Below are 15,248 nucleotides of genomic sequence, written 5' to 3'. Positions count from 1 at the left end.
CAGCATGCATATAGATCGTTCAATCTGACTGTAACCCCCCACTGGCCTACGGTCTACCTGGTACGCTCATAGAACCTTCAACATGACTGATACGCCACACCGAGCCTTTAGCCCATCTGGATCGTTCTCCGTGCCTTCAGCCTGACTGGTACGCCCCACTGGCCTTCAGTCTATTCGGGACGCTCTAGGTCTATTGACCTTCAACACAAAGAAGGACCGCCTCGACCTAACCACATATACGATGTGTCGACACATATATATATAATAGATAATCATACAATTAACCAGACAATAATGAGCAGACAAATCTTACAAATCACTACGCATAGTATCATCCTATCTACCAAGATACATATCTAACAGATCAATACAATACTCAATCATACGGTAATTAGGATAATAATCCAAAGGGCTGGCCTTGGTGCCTTCGACCCATAAGTACAGTGGGGAAAACTCACCTCACACTGTTAAATCACACTGAAAGCCTCCGACTGCTAGCTCACTAAAATCCCCGCACTAGTACAATAAAATAATTATCCAATTAATAATTTGATTACAATCCTTGACTAATAAGCCATACTTAGGGTAAATGACCACTTTACCCTTTCCCTAGATGGGCTAAGACCCAGGCCCAAATCTAGATCCAAAAGGCCCAAAAATAAATAATAACTCAAAGCCCATAATCGGCCCAATTTTCCAAATTGGGTCCAACTCCTATTTAAGCCTTACTCCAAGGTCCAACACTTTACTTAGCCCAAAAACACCCATAATTAGATGGACCAATAAGGGCCCAACCATCCAAGCCCAAAAGGTGGCCCAAAGCTTGAAGCCCAAACTCGAAAACCCAACAGGTTGAGTACGCGGGACGTACTCAATTGTACGCCTAGCGTACTCTACATTGACCCGGAATCGTGTCATTGACCACCTACGCCCAACGTACGCGATGGCCTTGCAAGACTTTGATTAAGAGCTTATCCCATTCAGTCCAACGTCCAACTTTCAAATCCAGGTCCAAAGAGGTGTTCCAAACCATAAAGTTTCCAACTTTATGGTTATGCATGTCTTAATAAGGCCCAACACCAAGATTCTAGCTTGTCTAAACCACTAAAAACCTCATTCATGCACCACAAGAGCCAAGATAGCAATTTTATGACTTATAGCACCTTATTTCTTCACAAAGGATGGATGCTTTGGTCTTAGAGTAGCACATACTCATTAACACCAAGAAAAGGGACTAAGAACACATAATTTCCACATGGCAAGATCTAAAAGAAAAACAAGGCAACATTGAAGCTTTATACCTTATGGAGCTTCTTAAGAAGGTAAGAATCCCAGATCCATAAGTTGCTCCTTCACCAAGGCTTCTCCAAGAATCTTCTTCTTCCTCTAACACACTAAGAACACTCCAAAAAGCAGACACTTGAGCTCCAAAATGCACACCTCAAAGATTAAGGTTTACAAAAACATCCCAATGGAGTGGAGGTTGAAAGGTGGAAAGGAAATGAGCCAATATGATGCTTAAATGCCCTTCAAACCCTAAAATTTAGGGTTTCCTCCTGACATGAGTACGCCCAACGTATGTGAGTGTACGCTTAGCGTACTCCTCCAGCTCATATTATAAAAATTCCACTAGGGCTTCAAAGCATAATTCTTGGACTTAGGGATCAAATTGATTTATAATTTAAAACCAAGGGTGAATTTGAAAATATTTGAAAATCGGGGTGTTACAACTCTCCCCCACTTAAACTAGACTTCTTCCTCGAAGTCTATTGTAGAGAACAAATCTGGATCATACTCCTGTATCTCAGCCTCTGGCTCTCAGGTCCACTCGAAGCCCCTCTGGTGCTTCCATCGTATCTTTACCAAAGGTACTTCCTTGCTACGCAAAACTTTTACCTTTCTTACCAGAATGGCTACTGGCCTCTCGACATTGTTCAGGCACTCATCAACTTGAATATCATCCAACGAAACCACTGCATCCTCATCCAATACGCATTTTTGCAGCTGCGAAACATGGAAAGGGTTGTGAATCTGACTGAGCTCCTCAGGAACATCCAATTTGTAAGCAACCTTGCTAACCCTAGCAATAACCTGAAATGGCCAAATATAATGAGGACCCAATTTCCCCCTATTCCTGAAGAGAATCACACCTTTCCAATGTGAGACTTTCAGTAACACCATGTCACCGACCTGAAATTCCAACTCGAATCGGCGTTGGTCGGCATAGCTTTTCTGCCGACTCTCAGCAATATACAATCTTTGCCTGATTTGTTGAATCCTCTCCATAGTCTGAAGGACTACCTCGGTCCACCCCATAACCATGTGGGCAACCTCACCCAAGCAAATTGGGGTACGAAACCTCCGCCCATATAAGAGCTCAAAAGGCAGAGCACTAATGCTGGAGTGAAAACTATTGTTGTTGGAGATCTCTGCAAGAGGTAGGTAAGAGTCCCAGATCCCACCAAAATCGATAACACATGCCCGCATTATACCTCAAGGGTGTGTATCGTTTGTTCACTATGGCCGTCAGTCTGCTGATGATAAGTTGTGTTAAAGTAAAACCCGTTGCCCAGTTCCTCATGGAACTTCTACCAAAAACGGGATCGAACATCATAGTTTGAAACAATGGAGACCGGAACCGCATTGCGAGTAACGATCTCGTGAATATACACATCGGCCAACTTCTCGGCTAAAGAACTCTACAGAATCGCCAGGAGGTGGGTGATATGGGCATATTTAGTTATAAAATTCATGCATTATCTTAATACTTTATGTTAATTTTATCTCAAATAATGAACCAAAGGTGCTTAATTAGCTTAAATATTTCATTTTCAGTAACAAAGACATGCTCGGATGGAAAAGGAAGCGGAACTAGCGATTGGAGGCTTGGATCTTGGATTTTGAAGAAAGAAGGATGTTGTTGGACAGCTTGACCCCTCGTCAGTGTTTTCGCCATATCTCATGAACCGTAACTCCGATTGACAAGATTCAAAATGTTCTGAAAATTAGACACAATTTCGGACGACTTTCGTGTTTTGAGAAAATGCTGATTCAAAACGTACTCAGCGAGTAGGGTAGATTACTCGGCGAGTTGTATCAAACTTTCGCGATTCTGGACGCACTGACTTGCTGTACACGGGTTTTAAGTGACGGACTCGCCGAGTAGGTCACTGGACTCGCCGAGTAGCCTCTGTTTTGTGAAAATCTATATAAAGGGACTTTCAGAATGATACCCTAGCATGGAGAGAAACCCTAGGAGGCTGAGAAACGATTGGAAGTGCTGCTAGGTCGTGAGGAACTGAAGAATCAACCCTACATTCAATTGTGAAGAGAATCAAGACAATTTTGGTTTATTCTTAGTAACTTTTTGATTTGAATCATGTTTACATACTTTGATTTCGTTTTTGAGTTTATGTTTACTGCAATCATGAGCTAAAAACTTATTCTTCTGTTAGGGTAGACAATTTTGTGAACATGGATTGATTATTTGAGTAGGATTAATTTTAATTGGTAATTATGTTTTGTTAAGCTTGTTAAAGAACCTTATGTGTTGACAATAACTATTCTTCTGTTAATAAATCAGTAATTAAGTTGTATGAACATCTCTTAGTTATTAATTTCATATGATTTATTGTGACCACATAGTTGTATGTCTAGGAATAACGAACGTGAAACTAGAATTAACTAGAAGATAGGTAAGTTAATGTGTAAGCTTATTGGATGAACATCGACAAGAGGTTAATTGAAGGGCCAATTTAGTTAACCACTACAAGTCTTACTTAACCCGAATTAATAATCTAGGAAACCCGTTAATTTAGACAACTGGCCATTGCTTGATTTAATTTGTTTTCTAAGAATTAGGAATAGCGAACATGAACCTAATTATCTTAATCGGTAGCCAATGAAGAATTAATCTGATACATTAAAATCATCCATGGGAACAAATGAGTCGTACCTAAACAGAAGTCCTCTTTACTATTGAATTTAGTTGGTAATTAATTGTTTTAGTTGCTAGTTAGTTAATTTGTGTGTTGGTTATTCTAATTAAGTTTCTAGTCTTGTAAAACTAGAGAAAACCCCCTTTTTGTTATTTGTTTTATTTAGATAATATTAGCATTTATTTTAATTGTTTACCGTTCCCTATGTTCGATACCCTACTTGCTTGAACTATATTACTAATCGATAGGTACACTGCCTTTCGTGTGTTTATTTTGTGTCTAAGTTAGTAGGATTAAAACTAGTTGGTTTTACACACATCAGTGGGCACTCTTGGTTTATCTATCCACGATGACCCAAATAACTCTGGTATCTAATCCCTAACAATAGCCACAACCTCCTCATGGAGAATCTCCCTAATCTTGTCATCCAACGTAGTTGACCCACCCTGAGTGCCAGCTCCTGATCCTGATCCGGACCCAGTCTCAACTCGCCTCGTCGTCACCATAATGAAAATAAACCAGGGAATATTAGATAACACATATATCAAGACAAGGAACCAACTTCCAATAAATCCCTATGGGTTGTGACTTCCTTTTTACGCGTACGGGTCCCGTGCTTCTAGTAGTACGAGCCCATTGTACCTTCCACACCTATACGCATTTTTTCCATAGGATCATCACAACAACCCTAACGATATATACTAGCATAAACATACACTCGATCCTCACACCTAAGAGGAAAGGCTAATCATCTCAGAAGTGGCTGGCTGACCCTACATAACCTATCTATGAAACTTCCACCAACCCTGCAACACTCGTGTGTGCTAGTCATACATAACGCTGGACCCCATAGACAGTCGTATATTTGATCCTACCCTAAGCCCTTTATCAAACAAGAACAGAAAATAAGGCCAAATCAAACATTTTCAGACTATAGAATCTTAGTTATGCATGGCCATGGTGCATACACTAAGCAACTACAGTAGTGATGTTAATTCCATGTAAAAAGAACCCTAGGCTATCAGACATCATAAAATCAGGCAATTCTATCATGAAAATTCCTAATGATCCCTAGCCTATTACAAGCATGTTGTTCTAACATATCACAATATTGAATAACAGTGTGGTAATTTGGGGTCGACTTATGACTCCGGCTGATCGTACACATCACATCCTCCTTGATTATTTTGAAAACTTTTGAAAAATCCTTTCCTTAGTTTGAGACTGGACTCACACGAGTGTTTCATCCAATTCACTCAAACCAAGGATTTGATACCAACTTGTAACATCCATAAAATTCAAGAAAAATTTTTAACTTTTCAAACAATTCCACAAGCCATCATTGTTTACAAAAATAGTTTTCAAAATATGTTTATTATTAGAGTTTTCCCAAAATCATAAAACAAAACATGAGGAGGTGCACGATCACGCATTTGCCCTCCCATGATCATCTGAAGTACCTAAAATATAACCCAAAACTATAAGTCCAAAGCTTAGTGAGTTCCCCAAAAATACCAAAACAGCGCAAAACCAGAATAATAACAATAAACAGCATGCATACAGAGCCTTCAGTCTGAGTCTAACCACCCACCGGCCTATAGTTTACCTGGTACGCTCACAAAACCTTTAGCATGACTGGTACGCCACATCGGACCTTCATCCCATCAGGACCGTTCTCTAGGCCTTCATCCTGACTGGTACGCCCCACTGGCCTCCATTCTATCCGGGACACTCTAGGTCTTTTGGCCTTCAGCACAAAGCAGGACCGCCTCAAGCTAACCACACATACATTGTGTCGACACACACACACACACACACACACATATATATATATATATATATATATATATATATAATAGATAGGCATACAATTAACCAACCAATAACAAGCAAACAGATCTTATAGATCACTAAGCATAACATCATCATATCTACTATGATAGATATCTAACAGATCACTACAATACTCAATCACACAATAACTACGATAACAATCCAAAGGGCCGGCCTTGGTGCCTTCGACCTATAAGTACAGTGAGGAAGACTCACCTCACACTGCTGAATCACACTGAAAGCCTTCGACCTCTAGCTCACTAAAATCCCCACACTAGCACAATAAAATAATCATCCAATTAATAATTGGATTATAATCCTTGACTAATAATCCATACTTAGAGTAAATGGCCACTTTACCTTTTCCCTAGATGGCTAAGACCCAGGCCCAAATCTTGATCCAAAAAGGCCCAAAAATAAATAATCACTCAAAGCCCATATTTGGCCTAATCTTCCCAATTAGGCCCAACTCCTATTTGGGCCTTACTCCAAGGTCCAACACTTAACTTAGCCCAAAAACACCCATAATTAGATGGACCAATAAGGGCCCAACCGTCCAAGCCCAAAAGGTGGCCCAAATCTTGAAGCCCAAACTTGAAAACCCAACAGGCTGAGTATGTGGGGCATACTCAACTGTGTGCCTTGCATACTCTACATTGACCCGGAATCGCGTTATTAACCACCTACGCCCAGCGTACGTCTTGGTATGCCAGAGTACGTGGTAGCCATGCAAGACTTTGATTAAGAGCTTATCCCATTCAGTCCAACATCCACCTTTCAGATCCAGGTCCAAAGAGGTGTTCAAAACCGTAATGTTTCCAACTTTATGGTTATGCATGTCTTAATAAGGCCCAACACCAAGATTCTAGCTTGTCTTAACCACTAAAGACCTCATGCATGCACCACAAGAGCCAATATATCATTTTTATGACTTATAGCACCTTATCTCTTCACAAAGGATGGATCCTTTGGTCTTAGAGTAACACATACTCATTAACACCAAGAAAAGGGACTAAGAACACATAATTTCCACATGGAAAGATCTAAAATAAAAACAAGGCAAGATTGATGGATTATACCTTCTAGAGCTTCTCAAGAAGGTAAGAATCCTATATCCACAAGTTGATCCCTCACCAAGTCTTCTCCAAGAATCTTCTTCTTCCTCTAACACACCAAAAAGCACACACTTGAGATCCAAAATGCACACTCAAAGATTAAGGTTTGCAAAAAATCTCACGGAGTGGAGGCTGAAAGGTGGAAAGCACATGAGCTAATATGATGCTTCAATACCCTTCAAACCCTAAAATTTAGGGTTTCCTCCTGGCGTGAGTACGTCCAGCATACGTAAGTGTACGCCCAACGTATTAGGGCGCGCCCTAGTACGCTCAGCGTACACACATGTACGCTTAGCGTACTCCTCCAGCTTATATTACAAAAATGTCATTAAGGCTTCAAGGCATAGTTCTTGGACTTAAGAATCAAATTGACTTATACTTTAAAACCAACGGATGAATTTGAAATTACTTGAAAACTGGGGTGTTACGTAATTAGACTTAATCAAGCATAAGAAAATAAAAACAGATTAATAATTTACATGAAGTAATCAACATGATATATATATATATATATATATATATATATATATCGTGATTTGTAAATATTTAATCAAATCATTCTATTGGATCCTTGAGTGGTTTCTAACGAAGAAATATGTAAACCACATCTTGAATAGTAGAAGTTATAGCTAAATTCGACAAAATATATACAATATGTTATCAGTAATGATGACTAAGTGAGAGAGGAAGATGGTGAGTGAAGAAGAAAAAAAATATAAATTAAGAAGATACTACATTTGAAGGGGTGTTACTATATGTACCCTCCTCACTCACATAAATCTTCACATCATAGGAGTTCACAAGCACTATTAAACTCACATGGGGGGTACAACAAGCATTTATTTGGAGGGGGGAGGTACGTATAGAAATTCCCTATTTGAAGCAGGGTTTAGATCAGGGCGAGAACAAACTTTCATGACACGTTACACTGTGCATTAATCAAATCAAACATGTAGATAAAAAAAATCAAACTTATAGATTGTAGTAGGGTTGGAAGCAACATCGTCATACTGGTGGTGATTGAATTAATTAAAAAGAAGAATCATGAATGAAAAGAAATCACAACATAGGGTTTTAGAGAAAACGACACTTATGGTTGATTTTCCAAGATGGAATGGAAAACAAATTCATAGTAATCTCTCTAATATAATAAAAGAATAGTTATTGATGCCACATGTCATTCATTATGTAAAGTTGGTGCCACATGTCATTCATTCTGCGTCCCAAAAATTTGTTTTCCTGCTCAATGGTTCATCCTAAAAACTATATCATGATCCCATAAAATCATTTAAAATTAAATCTCTTTCCTTATAAATCGCAAAAAAAATAGCAAGTAAATCATATCTTCCATATTAACTATTACATTTTTTTCTTTTCTTCTTCTTTCCAATTCTTCCATTTTTCATTTTTTTCCCTTGAACAAGTGCAAATCACAATTATAGTTAACCTAATCATAAAAAATAAGAATGTCATCTTATTCTAAATTTAATGTTATACGATTTTCTGGGCTTATGTATACATGGAATTGAAAATGGATTACAAATTCAAATTCGTTACACTATATAATGGATTACAAATTCTAATTCAACGAAGTTGGTGTTGCTACAAAGATTTATAGTGAGGTGATTGCATTTCACGATTTCAGATCAAGGATTTCAGTTTATTATTTATTACTATGAAATCCTTGATCTGAAATCCTAAAATCCAATCGCCTCACTTTAAATCTTCGTAACAACACCAACTTCGATTTCATGTATACATAAGCCCAGAAAACCGTATAAGATAAATTTAGAATAAGATGACGTTCTTATTTTTTTTATTAAGTTAACTATGATTGTGATTTGCACTTGTTCAAGGAAAAAAATGAAAAATGGAAGAAATGGAGAGAAGAAGAAAAGGAAAAATGTAATAGTTAATATGGAAGATATGATTTAGTTGCTAATTTGTTGCAATTTATGAGGAAAGAGATTTTGTTGAGTTGAAAAACTCTAAGATCGATTAGATCTTTAACAGGTTAAACAGCAAAAGCAAACGAACACAGTAAACAAAATATAGAATCAAGTAATGCCTAATGATTCAAAGTAGTCACGCCTCAGCAGAGCTCAATGAAGAACTTCCACTGTAGAGGCGAACTAGGGTTTGTAGTACAATAATCAAAATAATAAATAAAAACGATGTCTTCTAAGGATGCATGCATGCACCTTAAATACTAAACCCTAATAAAACAATCACGGTTGGACAGGCCCAAACCGGATGACAAAATTGGGCTAAGGACCGAGCCTAATGACGCAACACAATGAGACCCAACAATCTCCCCCTTTGCGTCAAATAAGGTGAGAGTCTACTTCGGTTGAGTGACCTTGACCTGCTTCACAACCTTGAACAGCCGAGGGATAATCGCAAGAAGTGTCTGCTGAAACTGCATGTACCAACGAAGCATATCGGTGAACAACTTCTTGTCAACTTCACTGTTCTGATTACATCTATGTATGATCTCCAAAATGTGCTCCAAGCAATCAGTAGAGAACAAGTGCTTATCAATAAGAGCGAACAGGAACTTTTGACCTTTGCCCCTAATGAACATCACAGTATGAAACTTAGGATCAATCTTGCCCTTGATCATTGCATTCACATTGCCAGTTCTTCCAATTGGTTTCATCGTGGTTCACTTGTGAATGGCAGATGCGACTTCTTGATCCATCTTTGCTACTTCGTAAATGTAACAAACAAGCATTTGCTTGACGTGATCAATAATCGGTTGATACTCCTGAGGGTTGGATAACAAAATATTGTTGAGGAGTATCCAATTGTGCGGGTTTAAGCTCGGTAGATTAGCCTGGGAAAAAGTATGGACTGAGCTAATTGAGCCTCGGGTTACTTTGAATTTAACATTAACAAATCTCCCAACCGAAGAAGGATTCAATACCTTTACCGTTGTACTCTTCTTTAGGCTCCATGTCAAGTATTGTGGCTGAGCAAACTCCAGATAAAACTCTAATAAGTCCCGATCTACCTTCGGGTCTGGAGAGGGAACAACAGTCGTTGAGGCAAAGCAATGGAAGATAAACGCCTTTCAGTTGATTGGCATATCGAATTGAGTATCCTTTGAGTTCTCAAGACCAAACGACATAACAGGTTCAAGCCAGTGAGTACTCGATTCATCAGTGACTTCCCTATAGAGCGATTCAATGGTCCATTCCAGAAACATGGACTTCTTTTTCTCTAAGAGTTCCTTTTCTTTCATCTCTTTCTCCAAAAGATTCATCTTCTCCCGAATCTCTTGATCAGAAGGCTTGAATTTCTTATTAGTTTTAAAAGGACTCCCTTTCATGATGTCTTCAATATCATCATCTTCATCTTCATTGTCTTCTCCAATCTTCTTCTATTTCTTTTCCCTCTTATTGACCGAAGTTGCATTATCCTTCGATCCAGCAGTAGCTTTTGGTTCTGGAGGAGGTTGAGGTTGAGCCTTTTCAGCCTTGCCTTGAGGAACCTTTTCTCCCCCTTGTTTCAGAAGAACACCAGTCTCTAGAACACCCTCAATCCTACTTAAAATATCCAAAGCAAGACATAGCTTCTCAGCCAAGTGACGTCGAATGGAGATAGTCAAAATGGAGTCATGGGCGTCCAGGAGATGCAACAAGATGGAATGGACATCACCCATGGAGCTTCGAATCACCTCTCGTTCAGACTTTAAATCTTCAAGCTCTTTAATTGTTGTCCGGAGCTTTAAATTTTGAAGTTTGAGCTGAAAAGTTCGCTTGTCCAGCTCATCCATTATTTTTTTCCGACTGCAAGCTCAGCCTCAAGCTGAGTTAAGCGAGTATCAACATTAGTATGAAGCTCTTCGTTAGCAGCTTCAATTGCTTTTCGAGCCACTTCAAGTTGTGTCATCTCTTCCTCTAGTGAACGTGCGAGAGTGTCAACAGATGCGTTCACTGTTTGTGCGTTTTTCTGAGCAGCTGCTTGCAAAGAATTCAAAAATATTTGAGCCTCTGATATTAGTTTTTCGACTTTTGTGGTCGCTTCCTTGCAGTCTTTTGTCTAGGCTTCAACAGAAAGCGAAGCCTTCTGGCATTGGGAGGTAGAGGCGTCAATTAGGGATGAAAGTAGGTCCAAACCCGGACCGGATGGTCCTGGACCCGGAAAACTCGGAACCAGTTAACGGAATTTTGTAGAATCAGAAACCGGACCGGTATATAGAAACCAGTTCCGGTTCGGTTTCGGGTACGGTATCGGGTAAAGTGGGTCTAGAACCAGAAAACCGGGAAACATCAAAGTGGGTATGTTGGAACCGGTTAAAGTGGGTTTAGACCCGGAAAAACCGGAATTTTTTGGTAATTAATTACTACTTAGTGGGTTGAACTTTGAAAATTTTCATATTGATATCCCGACTTTGGGGGACTGTAACTCATTTAATATGAAACCAAAATTAACAAAATGATAGTCTAAAACCATGTAAAAATTCTAAAATACACTCTGGAAAAAACCGCATGTCAATCCGACTTTAAACGAATGAGATATGCATGTGTTAAGATTGTCACAGAATACAAAATACAAAAACAAATAACTGAAAAGTTGAAAATTTTCAATTTTGATATCCCGACTTCGGAGGACTGTAAATCATTGAATATTAAAACAAAAATGACAAAATTGTACTCTAAACTCATGTACAAATTGTAAGCTACAAGTTGGAAAAAAACCACATGTCAATCCGACTTCAAACGAATTAGATATGCCTGTTTTAAAACTTTCACCGAATACAAAAAAAAACTGAAAAACTAAAAACTTCCAGCTTTGATATCTTGACTTTGGGGGACTGTAAGTCAATGAATATAAAACTAAAAATGGAAAATTTATAGTGTAAAATCATGTATAAACTCTAAACTACATGTTGGAAAAAAAACACATGTCAATCGGAGTTGAAACGAATGAGATATGCATCTTTTAAACGTTTCAAAAAAAACCGGTTCCAGCCCTAAAAGTGGTTCCGGTTCCGGTTTTTCGACTCGGTTTACCCGGACCCGATGGAACCAAACCCAGATAAAACCAATTTTTAAACCTGAAACCGGAACCAGTTCTATATATTCTGGTTCTAACGGTTCCGGTCCGGTTTTCTGGTTCTAAATCTCATCCCTAGCATCAATAGCCTTTGCAGCATTGGAGAGGGAGGAATCATGATCTTTGACTACAGAAGAGAACAAAGCTTTGAGAGCAGCTTCTGAATAAGTACCAGCAGTGGATGAAGAAAGTAACTGATCAAGCTTATCAGTCACAACCTTGAGATGTCGCTTGGTAAGAGGAGCGTCTTCATCATCATCGCTTTGGACACGATAAGGACTGAAGTAAGTAGAATCAAACTCCAAGTCCTCACCTCCAAGAGCGGTATTGGTTTCTGTTGATTTGGTAGGTGATATAGGTTTGGTGGTAACAGGGGTTTCAGGTGGTGAAGAACGAACCCTCGTATCAGATACGTTGGCTTGAACTCCAGTTGTGGTTGTAGTTGTAGCTTCAGAGAAAATAGGTGTAGGAATGGGAATGGTAGATGAAGGTTGTGATGTGATGATAGGGAAAATGGGAGGTAAGGAAATAGGAATGGAAACAGGTGGAGGAGAAGGTGCTTTGGAGAGAACATGTACCTCTTGTGTAGACGAACGAGGTGGGGTATCACCACGGGCCAAACCTTCATCATCTGAGCTTTTGCTATTAGATTCACTAGGAATGGGTTGTTTATGACCAGTAGGAATGTACTCGGAGTCTAAGTCGCTTGATGATTGAAGGATAAGCTTCCGAGCAGGTTTCTTGGTCTTCTTCTGCTTGGTCTAGGAAGGTGTTGCCTTCTCAGACTTTCTCTTCCTTAGAGTCTGAACCTTTGATATGAGACCTCCTTTATCCCCCTTTTTCGCTTCTTGCCCCCGCTTAGTAGGTTTGTCTGCTTCCCAGATTTAATCATTTCAGGAGAAAGTTCCCTTGGACCAGAAGAGGGGAGCTTCTTGTACTCCTGAATAATCTTGCTCGCAAGGGACACACAGGCATACATTGCCTCAGGAATTGAGCCAACGAAGTAAAACTTCGACGTATGAGTGAAAATGATGTAAGTGGTGTGAAAGGTAGCAATGGAGGAGAGAAGTGAGTCTGCCATGATAGGAACATGATAACGCTCCATAGTCCATTGAGTGATAATGGTCCAAAAGCGGGCACAGGAAACTTCGGTGTGGCGAGAAGCAGATGACAAACTCTGGACAAGTTGAAGCCATAGAACCATACCATAATCGAGGTTGATACCAGTGTACAATCCATAAAGTAAAGTCATGAAAGACTTGATAGCACCATCAGATCCAACACTGCGTTCAGAAACCCCTTTAAAAAGAAGGGTGAAGAGGCCATTCCATTGAGGAGGAAGGCATGATTTCATGAACTTGGTGACAGTAGTTAGGGTTGCAATGTACCCCATGTTGTAGAACATAGAGAAAAGCTGACCGATGGAGATGGAATCAGGGTTCACCATGGATTCGTCATAAGGAAGCCCTAGCAATGAGCAAAATTGATTCTTGGAGATCGAAGCTTTTTGGTTGAGAATGTCGAAGTAGATCTTCTATGCACCTTTGTCGTACGTAGCGGTGGAATAAATTTGGGAGAGACACGCCATTGGTATGACTTCCACAGTTGAGAGAGCCTTGAAGAGTGGGGAATATTTTAGACATTCCACCGCTTGATACATGTAAGTATCGTAGAGGAACGGTGAAAGATCGATCAACAGGTTCTTGTTGTCCTTGATTGCGAGAAGAGTGAGGCGTCCAGTGGTTTCTTGAACAGAGGAAGATTCTGCCATTGGTGGAGCTTGAAGAAGAAGAAGACGAACAGTGATCGTATTTTTGCTTGAGAGAGTTAAAGAAGTGTAAAGAGTAAAATCCCAATTAGCAAAACCCTTATATATAATTTTGTGGAGAGAGAAATCTAAAGTAATGATTCCACCAAATTGGGAAACGTCGCCGAAAAAGGCGTGATTTGACAACTAGCAACCCCGATAAAGCAGCAGATGACGCAAGAGTGGGTAACGGTTCAGAAGCACACGCCTTTCCATACATATCTTCTTTTTAAATCCCCAATCGTGTAGACTTCATGCTGACTCACCCTTTGAACCTTTAATGGAATCTTTATCGCCATAAGTACCAAAGGTGTTATATTGACACAACCCTTCATTTGAAAATAACTGCATTATATCGTTAGCAACTGAAGTTGTATATTTATGAATAGCTTGTGAATAACCAACCAATACTTTTTGGAAAATACAAGATTTTCGTGCAAGATAGTGTCAAAGATAAAGAAATAAATCAAACTATTTGTGGGTTTTTGTGATTTCATTTAAGACATAAAGCAGTGGATCCTGGGCATGAATAACTTCCTTCAAAATCAAGAGAGACTTCAAAGTGCTTGTGTGGATTCCTGTTGAATTATGATCAAGTACTTGTTGAGAAGTATTGAAAGGCATCTTTTATATATAAGGCTATTAAGGGTGGCTTTCGCTTCAATTCTAGATTTTGATACTTGACATAAGACCAAAATAGAACAAAGTACTTGTGAGACCGGTTTGGTCTGTTAAACAAGTAAGTGAGTGACATATTCAGTGACTTGTTGATATGTAGTAATTGAAAATCTCAAAAAAATGGATCATTTGGGAAGAAAAATCTTGGTAAAAGACATTTTCATAAGGATCTCTTAAAAATAAAAGGAGATTTCAGGATACATCCAAAAAAGTGGTTTCATCAATTCAAGGTGAAAGCTAGAACATTTATTTGTTCACCGTCAATGCATTATAGGTATTGAATTTTGGGTTTCACTTAGCACGTAGTGACATGAAACTAAGATCATAAACACAGAAGTTGTGTAACCATAAACCTTAGTGGTAGTGTTGAGAGTCTCAAGGGTTACAATTATGAATTGAAGGATTAATGGAGAATAAGATTAAGTGAGTTAAAAAACGAATGTACCTCTGCTATAAAATTGGACCAAGCAAAAAAGCTCTTAACTCATGTTAAAGTAGAGTTAGGTAGCTCATGATGAGAGTGAATTTGTCAGCCTAATTGGGAAGACATGATTGGTGTAAATCAAGTCATTAAGGCTTCACTCAAAATCTTTAGAGGCTTGGGTCAACATACAGCAACATGCTTCTAGGGACACTTAGCTAATATAAAGATAAAGAATCATACCTGTCCTAGCTCCATCATTAGGAATGTTCCTTAAACATTGATATGATAAAAACTGAATAATTTAAAATAAAGAAAAATATTTTTGAGTTATGGTTTGCATTTTCTGAAAAGAAATAAAAATAGAAATGAAAAATATTTTGGATTTTATGAGA

General features: G+C 38.8%; 1 protein-coding gene across 1 annotated transcript; it reads right to left on the bottom strand.

Annotated features, from left to right (window-relative positions):
* Window positions 1–1,818: 1,818 nt before the first annotated feature.
* On the bottom strand, window positions 1,819–2,487 carry LOC145098607 (uncharacterized). Its single transcript, XM_079036234.1, has one exon. The coding sequence runs from the start codon at window positions 2,485–2,487 to the stop codon at window positions 1,819–1,821; it is 669 nt and encodes a 222-aa protein (XP_078892360.1).
* Between the last annotated feature and the right edge of the window lie 12,761 nt (window positions 2,488–15,248).

This window comes from Lactuca serriola, chromosome 4, assembly GCF_051521515.1.
Source record: "Lactuca serriola cultivar US96UC23 chromosome 4, Lser_US96UC23_V15, whole genome shotgun sequence".
NCBI lineage: Eukaryota > Viridiplantae > Streptophyta > Magnoliopsida > Asterales > Asteraceae > Lactuca > Lactuca serriola.
Note: the sequence above shows the minus strand (reverse complement) of the source record. Positions and strands in the feature narration are given on the sequence as shown.

Coding starts and splice junctions, on each gene's coding strand:
- LOC145098607 (XM_079036234.1), bottom strand. CDS start 2,487: ATGCGGGCATGTGTTATCGATTTTGGTGGGATCTGGGACTCTTACCTA.